Source organism: Cetorhinus maximus, chromosome 10 (genome assembly GCF_964194155.1).
Source record: "Cetorhinus maximus chromosome 10, sCetMax3.hap1.1, whole genome shotgun sequence".
Taxonomy (NCBI): Eukaryota; Metazoa; Chordata; class Chondrichthyes; order Lamniformes; family Cetorhinidae; genus Cetorhinus; species Cetorhinus maximus.
The window spans coordinates 55393313-55408389 of NC_135888.1; the positions used below are offsets into that span (position 1 = coordinate 55393313).

The 15077-nt window shown below is 46.9% G+C and overlaps 1 protein-coding gene across 2 annotated transcripts in view; it reads right to left on the reverse strand.

Annotated features, from left to right (window-relative positions):
* LOC144685700 (E3 ubiquitin/ISG15 ligase TRIM25-like) overlaps window positions 1–14740 on the reverse strand; it is a 30685-nt gene extending 15945 nt beyond the window's left edge. For both annotated transcript variants that reach the window (XM_078550497.1, XM_078550498.1), the window contains exon 1: window positions 14156–14740. In XM_078550497.1, the coding sequence (XP_078406623.1) occupies window positions 14156–14716 (561 nt within the window). In that variant the 5' untranslated portion in view covers window positions 14717–14740. The remainder of the gene's footprint in view (window positions 1–14155) is intronic.
* Window positions 14741–15077: the final 337 nt, after the last annotated feature.

Here is a 15077-nt window from a genome sequence, read left to right on the forward strand (position 1 = left end):
GTACACCCAGTTGACAAGGAGATACCTGCCAGTGACCACAAGTAAATTCCAACAGATTTGCCAGGAACAAATGTGTGATAAAGAGTGTACAGGATTGCCATTACTGTCAACAAGGCTAGCCACAACAGAGTCCAAGTGGTGGTACCTTGAAAGCTTGGTTTGAAAAACACTTTACAGTCATTGACAATCTCCTGGTCTACAATGAGAGGCAGGTCATTCCAGTTTCTCTTCAGCTGGAGCTCCTTCAAAATATATACCAGAACCACCTGGGCATCACCAAGTGCAGGGCACAAGCCCAATCCGCTGACTGGTGGCCAGGCATTTCAGGGCAATTGAGAACACCGTAGCAAATTATCAGGTGGGTGCGTTGCACAGGCAAAACCAAAGAAAGCCCCTCATCCCCACACAGATCCCCACCAGGCCATGGGAGAGGCTGGGCATCGACCTATTTGTCTTCAATAGCAAATTTTTCCTTACAGTAGTAGATTACTTTTCCAGATAGGTTGAGGTAAAGCAACTATACATGACTCCACAGAAGCAGTAATTAAGACACTGAAAGAAATATTTGTGAACCATGGCATCCCAGACGAGATTGTGTCTGATAGCCACCCACAATTTTCAAATGAGTACTTTGCCCACTTCACCACCACATCCAGCTTTCACCACCATACCAGCTCCCCAAGATACCCACAGTCAAGTGGGGGTCTCGCGACTCCTCAGATACTGAAGCAGTCCATGTCCAAATGCAGCAAGTCCTGGACAATACCCAGGCTTGGGCTGACAAGTGGCAAGTAACATTTGCGCCACACAAGTGTCAGGCAATGACTGTCTCCAACAAGAGAGAATCCAACCATTGCCCTTTGATGTTCAATGGCATTACCATCACTGAATCCCCCACTATCAACATCCGTTGGGTTACCATTGACCAGAAACTGAACTGGACTAGCCATAGAAACACTGTGGCTACAAGAGCAGGTCAGAGGCTAGGAATCGTGCGACGAATAACTCGCCTCCTGACCCCCCAAAGCCTGTCCATCATCTACAAGGCACAAGTCAGGAGTGTGATGGAATACTCCGCACGTGCCTGGATGAGTTCAGCTCCTACAACACTGAAGAAGCTGGACACTGCCCAGGACAAAGCAGTCCACCTGATTGGCACCACATCCATAAACATTCACTCCCTCCACCACTGACGCACAGCAGCAACAGTGTATACCATCTACAAGATGCACTGCAGGAATTCACCAAGGCTCCTTAAACAGCACCTTCCAAACCCATGACCACTACCATCTAGAAGGACAAGGGCAGCAGATAGATGGGAACATCATCACCTGGAAGTTTCCCTCCAAGCCACTCACCATCCTGACTTGGAAATATATTGCCGTTCCTTCACTGTCACTGGGTCAAAATCCTGGAACTCCCTTCCTAACAGCACTGTGGGTGTACCTACACCACATGGACCACAGCAGTTCAAGAAGGCAGCTCACCACCACCTTTTCAAGGGCAACTAAGGATGGGCAATAAATGCTGGACCAGCCAGCGAAGCCCACATCCTGTGAAAAATATTTTTTTTAAATGGGGAGGCCGAAAGAGAAGCCTGCACTGTAAAAGCCCTCCTAAAACAGAATGAAGACTTTCCCACAGCACTGCCAACCTACAGGTCCACCCCATTACAATGCAGCCTGGCCCCATTCGATCTCCTGATGGGCAGGAAACTCCACACACAACTTCCAATTTTGCCGCAAAAAACTAATACCAGGGTTGGTAACCAAGGATTACCAGGACATCCAAGCGAGAGAGCAGTTCTATAGGCAGAAGCAGGCTTCCATCTACATCAAAAGGTATCACACCAGACACTTACCACAAGTATGCAAGGATGATAGGGTCTGGAGTAAAGACCTTGAGAGGGTACTATCATCAGAAAGGACAATGATCAACCTTGGTCCAACTGGTTGGCATGCCAGAGAAACAGAAGAAGTCTCCTCCTCATCCCTACACTGCCCGTTCCCACAGTATAGTGGGAGACACCAAGGAAGATACCCAGATGCCAGAACAACCTCTAAATCAACAATGCAACGACAGAGCTTACCACTCCTCCGACAATAGTGCAAATGAAATACGGAAGGGTTGTAAGGCCTCCAGACTGCCTGAACCAATGAACTCAGAGACTTGAAAGGGGGAGATGGGGTAATAATAACAATGGAAATACAAGAGGCAAACTGGAATAACTTGAAATGCATTGGATAAAGACTTTGGGGAAGTGTAGCAAAAGGGTCTGGTACATCATGGGACTGAGTACAGTACTGCCCACACAGTGATGTAAGAGAACAATGACCCACACCTAGGTCAGTCCAGTGTTGGACAGAGCCATGTGAATAAGCAGCTTGAACCCTTTGCTGTATATATGTGCATTGATCTTGTAGTAATAATGAATATAGTTAACCTACTTAAGACTATGAAGACTTCATTGAAACCTATTGAACGGCATCCAACACCCTACACAACTTTGCAGATTCCTTGCATCCTTTTCTACTTGCTTTTCTACCTATCCTTGTATCATCAAAAAAATGGCTACGGTGCAGTTTTCCTTCATCCAAATCATCAACATAGATTATAGAAAGTTGAGGCCTCAGCATTGTACTCCACTAGTTACATTGTGCCAACCTGAATATGACCCATTTATCCTGACTCTCTGTTTCCTGTTAGCCAATCCTCTATCTGCACTAATCACCAACACCATGAGCTCTTAACTTATGTAGTAATCTTTTATGTGGCACCGTATTGAATGCCTTTTGGAAATCCAAATATAGCACATCTGTTAGCTCCCCTTTATCCACCCTGCTTGTTACATCTTCAAAGGACTCTAACAATTTCCCTTTCACAAAACCATGTTAACTCTGCCTGATGTATTATGATTTTCTAAATCTCCTGCTACCACTTTCTCAATAATTGATCCCAACATTTTCCCAATCACAGTTGTTAGGATAACTGGCATATAATTTCCAGCTTTTTGTCTTCAATTTTTTAAAATTAATTTACAGGATGTGGGCATCACTGGCTAAGGCAGCATTTATTGCCCATCCCTAATTGCCCCTGAGAAGGTGGTGGTGAGCTACCTTCTTGAACTGCTGTAGTCCATGTGGTGTAGGTGTACCCATAGTGCTGTTAGGAAGGAATTTACAGGATTTTGACTCAGCGACAGTGAAGGAATGGTGATATATTTCCAAGTCAGAATGGTGTATGGCTTGGAGGGGAACTTCCATGTGGTGATGTTCCCATGTAACTGCTGCCCTTGTCCTTCTAGATGGTAGGGGTTGTGGGTTTCAAAGGTGTTGCCTAAGGAGCCTTGGTGAATTTCTGCAGTGCATCTTGTAGATAGTGCACACAATCTGCTGCCACTGTTCATCGGTGGTGGATGGAGTGAATGCTTGTGAACGTGGGTGCCAATCAAGTGGGCTGCTTTAACCTGTATGGTGTCAAGCTTCCCGAGTATTGTTGGAGCTGCACTCATCCAGGCAAATGGAGAGTATTCCATCACATTCCTGACTTGTGCCTTATAGATGGTGGACAGAGTTTGGCGAATCAGGAGGTGAGTTACTTGCCACAGGATTCCTAGCCTCTGACCTGCTCTTGTAGCCACAGTATTTATATGGCTAGTCCAGTTCAGTTTCTGGTCAATGGTAACCCCCAGGATGTTGATATTGGGGTATTCAGCGATGGTAATGCCATTGAATGCCAAGGAACAATGGTTAGATTCTCTCTTGTTGGAGATGGTCATTGCCTGACACTTGTGTGGTGTGAATGTTACTTGCCACTTGTCAGCCCAAGCCTGGATATCGTCCAATGCTTGCTGCATTTGGACATGGACTGCTTCAGTATCTGAGGAGTCGCAAATGGTGCTGAACATTGTTCAATCATCAGCGAACATCCCCACTTCTGACCTTATGATGGAAGGAAGGTCATTGATGAAGCAGCTGAAGATGGTTGAGCCTAGGACACCACCTTGAGGAACTTCTGCAGTGATATCCTGGAATTGAGATGATTGACCTCCAACAACCACAACCATCTTCCTTTGTGCTAGGTATGACACCAACCAGTGGAAAGTTTTCTCCCTGATTCCCATTGACTCCAGTTTTGCTAGGGCTCCTTGATGCCACACTTGGTCAAATGGAGTGAATCAAATTGGCTGAAGATTAGCATCTGTGATGCTGGGGACCTCCGGAGGAGGCTGGCGGAAGATTTTAGCAAATGCTTCAGCCTTATCTTTTGCACTGATGTGCTGGGCTCCTCCTTCATTGAGGACGGGGATATTTGTGGAGCCGACTCCTCCAGTGAGTTATTTAATTATCCACCACCATTCATGGCTGGATGTGGCAGGACTGCAGAGCTTAAATCTGATGTGTTGGTTGTGGAATTGCTTAGCTCTGTCTATCACTTGCTGCTTATGCTACTTGGCACGCAGGTAGTCCTGTGTTGTAGCTTCACCAGGCTGACACCTCATTTTTTAAGTATGCCTGATGCTGCTTCTGGCATGCCCTCCTGCACTCTTCATTGAAGCAGGTTGATCCCCTGGCTTGATAGTGATGCTAGAGTCGGGGATATGCCAGGCCATGAGGTTACAGATTGTGTTTTAGCACAATTCTGCTGCTGCTGATGGCCCACAGCACCTCATGGATACCCAGCCTTGAATGCTAGATCTGTTCGAAATCTATCCCATTTAGGATGGTGGTAGTGCCACACAGCATGATGGAAGGTATTCTGAATGTGAAGACAAGGTCTGTGCGGCGGTCACTCCTACCAATAGTGTCATGGACGGATGCACCTGTAGCAGGCAGGTTGGTGAGAATGAGGTCAGGTATGTTTTTCCCTCTTGTTGGTTCCCTCACCACCTAGCAACTAGACCCAGTGTAGCAACTATGTCTTTTAGGACTTGGCCAGCTCGGTCTGTGGTGGTGCTATTGAGCCACTCTTGGTGATGGACATTGAAGTTCCTCACCCAGAGTACATTCTGCACCCTTGCCACCCTCAGTGCTTCCTCAAAGTAGTGTTCAACATGGAGGGATACTGATTCATCAGCTGAGGTGGAATGCTGGGGAGCAGTACACTGTAATCAGCAGGAGGTTTCCTTGCCCATGTTTAACCTGATGCCATGAGACACAGATGGTCATGGAGACACAGTGGAGGCCCTAATAGTCATTCGATTGCAGGAGGATGATGACGACATGCAGTGAGGACACTCCATAGATCCTCACATAGCCTCTGAGAATGTGTGACTCCTGTCTGGCTGAGGGCAGCTCACTTGCACTCTGTGATCAGGGTCATATCATGGAGACAGAGCCATGAAACTTTAAATGCACCCTTTAGATGCAGCCTTCAGCATCTGACCCCTTCAGGAGCACAGCATCAGTGGTCACAGATGCTGAAGAGATGGGTGCCAGCCCCACATTAAAGGTGCTGAGGGCACATCAAGAGAATGGCGGAACTCTGTGACACCTGCCCACTACATTCTGACAGTAATGACAAGCAACATCGAGGTGCAGGCATCACTAATATGTCCAAGGAGTGTGAGGCTGGATCATCACTGTGGTCTGAAGGCAGCACAAAGCATAGCAAAGATGCCCTGGACTGAGACACCTGCTTTTTTCTTGTGTAGAAAAGTTTCAAATCTGAGTGACTCAAACACTGCTGATCAGAACAAGGAGCCATAGGCAGGGGGACATTCTTGGGAGTTTATTTACAATAGTGAATATTATGTACAAGTGATTTACACCCGTGCCCAGGCTGTGCAACTACATCTTCTTAACCTTCCTAACCCTACCGCTACATCTTGCGGCTTCTTGGCTTATCACATAGAGGTGGAGGCAGCCTGTTGACTGTGATACCCTGTCTATGACGACCTTGGCTGGCGTCCTCTGGAGGGCTGAGTCCTGGAGGGCCCCAGCCTGCTTCCGGGGTCCTGCTATACGGCAGTGGCACCCTCCTCAGCCTGTGGAGCTAGAGCTGTAGATGCCACAGGAAGAGGGTATTTGGATGGGCCGGACACTCCCAGGGTCGTCTGGATGGATGGCCCCAGGTGGTGCACCTGCTGATCCTCCTCCTTGTGAGTGCCCAAGGGCCCCTGGTTGACTCCCTGAGAAGAAGGAGTAGCTGGAGTGAGATCAGACTACCCGGCACCCCTCTCACGTTGGAGGCCAACTATGGTGTCGGCAATGGGAGTTCTGCCCATTCAGCAGTGCAGGAGCGATGTCCTGGACCAAGGCCTCCATGGCCGCCACCATCCTACCAGTGTTGACCTCAGTGCGTTGGCATGCCGGCGCTATCAGCTCAGACTGATGATGGATGACTCTTCCATTGTGCCTTGCAATCTGAGGAGTGCAGCGGACATCCCTTCTGATGTTCCCGAGCTTGCCTTTGCAACTCCAGAAACTATGACATGACCGAGTCCAGAAGCTCGTCATCTGACTCAGACTCAGCAAATTTCTGGCCTCCAGCAGTCCACAGAGTGCCGGACACCTGGGAAGTCCCTGCCTCCGGCTGCTGTGGTGTGCTCACCAGATTTTGATTCCGAGGCTACTCTAAAGCTAGGTCCCACCAAGGTGTGTGTCTCTGCATTGGTAGAGGGTGTGGGTGAGTGCTGTGACGGGTCTTCAGGGAGGGTTTCAGCGGATTCTTCTTCTGAGCTTCCCTTGGGGCTTGTTTGGAGGCCCTGAGTCGTGAACTCTCTTGGCAGTTTCCCATAAATGCCTGTGAAAGCAAGGAGAGATAATTGGTACATGGCAGTGCCTGTGAAATAGGACACATCACTCACAACATGATTGTCTGATGGATGTTGCACTGCTGGACCCTCACTTGGTAGAGTATCGCTGACCTCACCGTCAGCACAGGACCGGTCCCGGTCATCGCTGGCCAGCTGGATGGCTCTGATTTCAAAGTCCTTGAGGGCCTTGATTTCAGGCATTCCTCCACCAGTCTGCAACCTCTCCCTCTTGTTGTGTGCCAGCTTGTCCTGCATGAATAGAAATGGAGAGAGAGTGTAAGCAGGATGCCAGCCTGGCCAGATGATAACTATGCCTGGCATTGTGCGGGTGGTGAGTGGTCCACCACGACAATGAAGGTGTGTGTGAGAGAGTGAATGGTGATGTCCCTTGAACTGGCACTGAGTGATGGCCCTGTGGATGTGTGATGGGTTTGTGTGTGAGTTGGGAGTGATGAGCAGAGTGATTTAGCCTGGCAGAACGGAGATCATTATTCATCCTCTTGCGGCTCTGGGTGGCTATCCTCTTTTGTGGGGCATTAGCACTGACCACTGCTGCCACTGCCTCCCCAGCCTGCTTTCGGGTTCCTGCTGTGTGGCAGTCATACCCTTCTTGGCAGATTAGTGACGTTGCTGCCCATCCTGCAGCCAGAGCGGCGGTAGAAGACATCACAGCGGACCTCCATTGTGTCTAAAAGGCGCTCGAGGGACGCGTCATTGAACCTGGGGGCTGCAGTCTTCTTGCCATTTGGGACCATGCAGCAGTGGTGGGCTGGAAACACTGAGAGGTGTGCGCACAGCTGCACTTTAAATATGGCGCTCGGCGTGATGAAGCGGCCAGGTAATGGTGTGACAGGTGAACGAGAGCCCGTCCGCCATGGAAACAGCGTGTTTCCTAGGAATGCATATTTAATGTGGTGCGTTTGAGACGATACGGCGTGAAGAGCCGCCATTGCGTTTGGCAGGTAAAACGTCGTTCTAGCCTTCCCCCCCTATCACACTTAGTGCAAATCTGGGACAATTCCGCTCTAGGTCATCAATCTCAGTCACAAAACTCTGTCTTCCTCATGAACAATTTTAGCTCCTCTTCTTCTAGGATTTATTCAGATCGCCACAGCAGGGCGCAACCAACCCAAGTTTGGCCTTCAGCAAAAATGGCAACGCATGTCTACTGAACCTCCTCAATTCTGATTACAATAATCTGGATGATATAGAGCCACCAGGGTTATCTTCATAACATTAAGGTCAAGTGCAGCAACTATATCTTTGTTTATTCTCAGCTTCTGGATCTCACCTTTTTATTCTTCTGCCAATCTGTACTGCAGTACCGGAATCATCCTCATCTAGTGAGCTCAGATGGCTCTGTCTCCTTTTTTGTACTTTGACCAGTTTCAGTCTCCCCAGAAGTTTTGGCTTTGAATCGCAGTTTCAGTTTAGTTTCCTTAGAAAGTGGACGGGTCAATTTCCTTTCTATACTTCCCTTTTTGGTTAGGGTCCATCTCAAAACATTCAAGCTTTGAGAGCACAGATTCTTCATACTTTCATAAAACCATGTTGATTCTGCTTGATTGTATTATGATTTTCTAAACGCTCCAATACTACTTCCTTAAAATTCATTCCAGCATTTTCCTAATGACAAAAGTTAGGCTAATTGGCCTATAGTTTCCTGGGGCTGGATTTAACTGGGCACTGCAGTGTTCACATTCTCAGCTAAAAGGTCAGTGGGGGGATCCTGCTACAATCCCACCAGCTGCTTGCAGCAATTTAACACTGGGAGCAGTGTTAATTGCTTTCAGGCAAGACTTCTGCCCTATCAAATGGCCAGCAGCTCTCTAGTCCCAGCAGTGCTAGGCAGGAGCAATGGCGTTAGGACTATAGACAGTCCAAACAAAGAGGAGGCCGGACTCAGAGATAAGCCTGGCGTTTTGCTGGGAACAAGCTGGAAGGACCCAGCAAGGGGGTGTGGAGGGCTGGGTTTGAAAGGCCAGGGGAGGAGGATAAAGGGAGAGGTATGACCTTGGGGAGATGCCTCTAATGGGCCCAGGGGACCCACAAAGAAGGTCACCACCCCAACACTTGCTGACACCGCCCTTGCAACTAAAACTGCTGGGCTTCCCATGAGGGCCTCCCCCCACTGAGTTTTTCCAGACTGGAATGAAAGGTTGGCAGGAAAAACTGTAGCTGAACAATGGGCTACCTTCAAAAAAGAATTGGTTCAGGCACAGTCAAGTATATTCCATTGAAAGGGAAAGGTAGGACAAACAAATACAGTGCTCCCTGGATGAAAAATGAGATTGAAATCAAGGTAAAGAAGAAAAAGTGCATTTATGACAGGTGTCAGGTAGAAAATACGATTGGGAACCAAGAGGAATATAGAAGGTTCAGGGGGGAGGTGAAAAAGCATATTAGAGAAGCGAAGAGGGATTATGAGAAAAGACTTGCAGCCAGCATAAAGGGGAATCCCAAAGTCTTCTCTTGGCATATAAATAGTAAAAGGGTGGTTAAAGGATTAGGGACCCAAAAGGGAATTTATACATGGATGAAGAGGCCATGGTTGAGATATTAAATGAATACCTTGCATCCGTCTTTACCAAGAAGATAGATGCTTCCCAGGCCACGGTGACAGACAAGGAAACCCTGTCACTAGAAGGATTCAAAATTGACAAGGAGGAAGTGTTGAATAGACTGTTGGTAATTAAAGTTGACAAGGTACCGGGACCGGACGAGATGTATTCAAGGATATTGAAGGAAATGAGAGTAGAAATTGCAGGAGCACTGGCCATAATCCTTCAGTCTCCCCTAGACTCAGGGGTGGTGCCAGACGACCGGAGACTTGCAAACATTACGCCCTTGTTCAAAAAAGGTTGTAAGGATAAGCCCAGCAATTACAGACCAGTCAGTTTAACTTCAGTAGTGGACAAGATTCTAGAAACAATTATTCAGGATAGAATTAGTAGTCACATGGAAAAATATGGGTTGATAAGGAAGAGCCAGCATGGATTCCTAAAGGGGAAATTGTGTTTAAAAACTTGCTGGAGTTTTTTGAAGAGTTAACAGAAAAGTCGATGAGGGTAATGCTGTTGATGTGGTGTACATGAACTTTGAAAAGGCATTTAACACAGTACCACACAACAGACTTGTGAGAAAAGTTTTTGCTCACGGAATAAAAGGGACAGTAGCAATGTGGATACAAAATTGGCTGAAAAATAGGAAGCAGAGAGTAATGCTCAATTAATGTTTTTCGGACTGGAGGAAGGTTTGTAGTGGAGTTCTCCAGGGGTTGGTATTGGGACCCTTGGTGTTCCTGATATATATTAATGATCTAGATTTGGTGTGCAGGGGACAATTTCAAAGTTTGCGGATGATACGAAGCTTGGGAGTGTTGTGAACTGTGAGGAGGATGGTGTGGAACTTCAAGAGGACATAGACAAGTTGGTGGAGTGGGCAGATAGGTAGCAGATGAAGTTCAATGCGGAGAAGTGTGAGATGGTGCATTTTGGTAGGAAGGACACGGGCAGACAATATAAAATAAGGGGTGAAATTTTGAAGGGGGTACAGGAGCAGAAAGACTTGGGTGTATATGTGCATAGATCATTGAAGGTAGCAGGACAGGTGAAGAGAGCAGTTAATAAAGCATATAGTATCCTGGGCTTTATTAATAGGGGCATAGAGTACAAGAACAGGGAGGTTATGCCGAATTTATATAAGACACTCATTAGACTTCAGCTGGAATTTTGTGTACAGTTCTAGGCACCATATTATAGGAAGGATGTGAACACATTGGAGAAAGTGCAGAAGAGGTTTACAAGAATGGTTCCAGGGATGAGAAACTTCAGCTATGAGGATAGATCGGAGAAGTTGCGGCTGTTCTCTTTGGAGAGAAGAATGCTAAGAGGAGATTTGACAGAGATGTTCAAGATCATGAGGGGGCTGGACAGAGTAGATAGGGAGAAGCCGTTCCCACTTGTAAAAGGATCAAGAACGAGAGGGCACAGATTTAAGTGATTTGAAAAAGAAGCAAATGTGATGTGAGAAAAAACTTTCTTTCAACAAGTTGTTTGGCTCTGGAATGCATTGCCTGGAAGTGTGATGGAGGCAAGCTCAATCGAGGCATCCAAGAGGACATTAGATGATTATTTGAATAGAAACAATGTGCAAGGATATGGTGAAGGGTTCTCAAAATTCCCACATTTTTCATATCATCAACAAGGATATGATTTTTGGACTTTTAAGGCAGAAGACCCAACTGCTGAGTTAAGTCTAGAACCCTGCAACCCATGAAGGCCTAGGACTGGACATGCCTGGGCTTGTTGAGTGCAGTGTGGGTTGTTTTGCCTGTAACCAAACAACGAGAGGAGACAGAATACACATTCTTCCCTTTAAAACAATCAACCCAGAGAAAGACTTCATCTTACACGAAACTAAAGCCCATCAAAATCTTGCATAAATAATTGCTACTAACTACTGAGGCAGGAAGACCGCAATCAATGCAATTATGCGAACCTATCAATACTCCACATATACAATGGCTTTCAGTTCAAGACTAGTTATGGGGACAGGAAGACAATGATAAACATCATGCAAGCCCATTAAAAACAATGAGACAACAATCACCTGAAGAAGCCCAAATCAGAAAAAGAACTAACCTTGATTTGGTTTCAGATAAGAGATTCGAAAAATCAGTATAACTGGGCCACCAGTTACGAAGGGGTGAGCCGTTTTAGGGTGAGCAGTTTTGAAGCGGTTGAAGCAGAATTTAAGGAGGGAGGAGATCTGGAGGTTTGCAGGCCCGCAGGCAACATCACGGCGAGGGGCACAGGGTGGCAGGCTCAACCGAAGACAACAAGGCCGCAACCGCAGCCCTCCACGAAGATCAAGCACCCACAACCGCGTCCTCCACCCAACTAAAGAACCTTCGCAGATTCCACAGACCAGGACCACGTGGGGACGGCAGGCCCCAGAGAACACAAAGAGCGTACCCCAAAACTGCAACCGGCTTACCTGGCTGGATTTCGAACTGTCAAGGAACCCTGGTTGGTGAGCATGATCCCTGACCTCTCCTAGTTCAATTTAGTTAGGTTTTGGGGGTGGGACAAGGGTAAGGGGATTAGTAGTGTGATTTTCCCTCAATATGCCGTGTGTTCCCCATTCTTAGCTAAGTGTACTTTGTAGGTCTGTATAATCTCAGTGTAATCCTAATGTTATAAGTTCATTTGTGACTTCAATATACCCAGTATTTTTTTTCTTGCACCAAAACCAGTTGTCTGCTGCACTTTGTCACAACCCCCAAATAAGTCCAAGGTCTAGAACCCAGGGAATGGGAGCGATTCGGACCGCTCAGAAGTCAGAGGTGAAGCTGACATACACCACACCACCATCCCCTACAATGGAGAAAAGGCAGGGAAATGGCACTGTTGCTCATTTGGAGAGCCGGTGCAGACATGATAGGCTGAAAGGCCTCCTTCTGTGACATTTTGTGGATTTTATGAGACCCCTGCCTTGAAACCCACCTGGTGGGGGAGCATAAATTCAAGTCCCTGATTTCTGTTTCCTTCCTTTCTTGAATGTTACATTTGTAGTTTTCCAATCTGGTGAAATCTTTCCAGAATCAAGGGAATGTTGGAAGATTGCAACCAATGCACCTGCTATCTCAGCAGCCACTTCTTTTAAGACTAGAACCTAGGATGCAGGGCATCAGGTCTAGGGGACTTGTCAGCCTTTAGGCCCATTATTTGCTTCATACCTTTTCTCCAATGATGATTGGTTTTTAGTTTCTCCCTCCATTTTCCCCCTGATTCTCCATTATTATTGCATTTCAGATAGGGTGAGGAAACAAGATTTTCATTTTGAATTAAATGAACACACTAACATCCTGTTATTCCCAACAGGATAAGATTACAAAGTAAGTGGTTACAATAGTAATTATTCAATCAATTGTCTCAAGGGCCAGGATTTTATGGCCCCGCCATGGCGTGTCTCCCCCTGGTGGATGTGGTGAGCCATTTAAATCTCCATTCAGTTCAGCAGGACCGTAATATCTGCCAGGCAGGAGGGGGTCGTGAAATCCTGGCCATGGTTTCTGCTTCTTTTAACTGATTTGTATTTCTGCTCTTTATTCTGTTGCTGTTGTTTCTTCTCTACTGCTGCATTCTGGTGCCATCTCTCGATCCCCCCTGCTAGCAGTCTCTCCCAGCCCATCACCTGTCTCTCCCTCACCATCATCTCTCTAACACCATCTCTCTTGCATGCTATCTCGCTCTCCCAGCCATCTTTCTCCTCCCTTCTGCAATCTCTGTCTCGACCACCATCTGTCCCTCTAACCCCTCTCTCTAATGCCATCTCTCGCTAACTTCTGCCATCAATCTTTCATCCCATCATCTCTCCCTCCTCCCACCATCACTCTCACTCCCAACATTTCTCTGTCCTCCGTTCTGCCATTTCTTTCTCTTCCTCTCACCACCTCTTCCCTGCGCTCCGATCCCTCTCCCCAACCTTCCACTGAGCTCTGATCTTTGATTGACTGGGACCGTTCCCAGTGTTCCCAGCTCCTGCCTTGTACTGCAGGATTTCCCACCTGGCAGTGCTCAGTCTCAATCTGGTCGACTGCCGGGTAAAAGATTTCTAATGAGGCCCTGACATTAAATCCAGCTGGAACTTCACATTCCCGACATTTCCAGATTTCCTGGCTGCTACAGCTCCCGCACTCCCTCCGTCTAAATCTCAGGGTCTCGGCTCAGAGCAGAAAAATTCCCTCTGTGGCTCTCAGTAAAGAGATGCTCCCTGCCCTGTATACACTGAGTAACCACACACACACCGGCTTCTTTCCACAGTCACACACCGTGTGCTGCATTTTCACACGGACTCAGCTCCTCCATTTCCACGAATCAGACACACCAGAATTCCTCAACAGCAATTCTCTCTTGTTGCAAGGAACAGTTTTTACACCCAGCCCCAAGTCTCCCTCTGTGGGTATCCCTCATTCCTCCAACTTGTTATGATCCTTGCTGCTCAGAGGACAGAATCCCACAGTATTACAAAGAGCTACAACATGCTGTGCTCCACAGCCCAACGCCATGGAATGCCAGTTCACGTAGGTGCCAACACAGTGAATTACTGAGCTCTACAGTGCCCAACCCAGGAAGGGTTGAGCATGGGTGAGGGGCAGTCACCCTGGGTAACTCTCACACCCCTCCCAGGGCCCACCCTGTACGCTCAAACAGACTTAAGACAAAGGTAAGGGAGCAAAACTGACTGACAAAAAACAGCCATGAACCCAGACCCAGGACAGCAAGAAAACACCGGACTAAATCAGCACCGCCTGCAATCAGTTCCAATTAATGTTGGTCATTAACAGGAAAACTCTCCCTCACTATATTTAATATCAGGAATTGTGTCACTCACCTTAATTGCAGCTTGTGCCTCATCCAGGCTCAGCAATGTGTGGGATTTATGTTTCCCTATTATTGTACAGGAAACACACACACACTCTGCATCATCATTACAGTAAAATTCCAGGATTTTTTTATGGTCATTGCATTGCCTGTCTGTAATGTCAGCCACAGGTTCAATGAGGGTGTGGTCTTTGTAGGCCTTATTCCGTAAATGTGGTCTTAAATGAACGAAACAAAAGGAAGCTGAACAAGTAAGACACATTTTTGCAGCAGGGAATGGTTTATCATCACAGCTATCACATCTGGTACGCCATATATTAGCTGGAGGCCGTGATTGGTTGTATTTTTCCACTATATTACTCATCGTGACATTTCTCTCTAGTTTCGGTTTGTTTTTGAATTTCCGGCGACATTGAGGGCACTCAAATGCTCCCTGGCCTGCTGATTGGGCCCAAGCTCTTTCAATGCATTTCAAACAGAAACTGTGTTGACACGGTAATGTCGCAGGGTCTTGGTACACGTGGAGGCACACAGCACAGGTTAATTCGTCCTCTAAAACTCCAGGATCCATTGTGGCAGCAGCTGAAGATGTTTCATACAGAATCAGAGAAAGTGAGAAACCAAAGCAGAAAGTGAAATCCTTATAAACACTCAGTGCAAGGACCTCATGACTCACTTTACTGAAGGTTAACTCTTTCAGGCCTGCAGTAGCAGTTCAGAACCAAAGCAGAAAAACAAGATTGTAATTTTACAGTATGGAGCCAGAATACCACAAGCTGGGCTTATTAAACACAGACTTAAGCTCATACCAGACCCAAAATCATTTAACAAACAAATTTAAAATGATATAAAGGGGGCAAATAAATTTTACAAATTGTGCTGAGGGGAAGGGGAAGGAGCTTTCCGGGAGGAATAGAAAAATCTACAGAAAA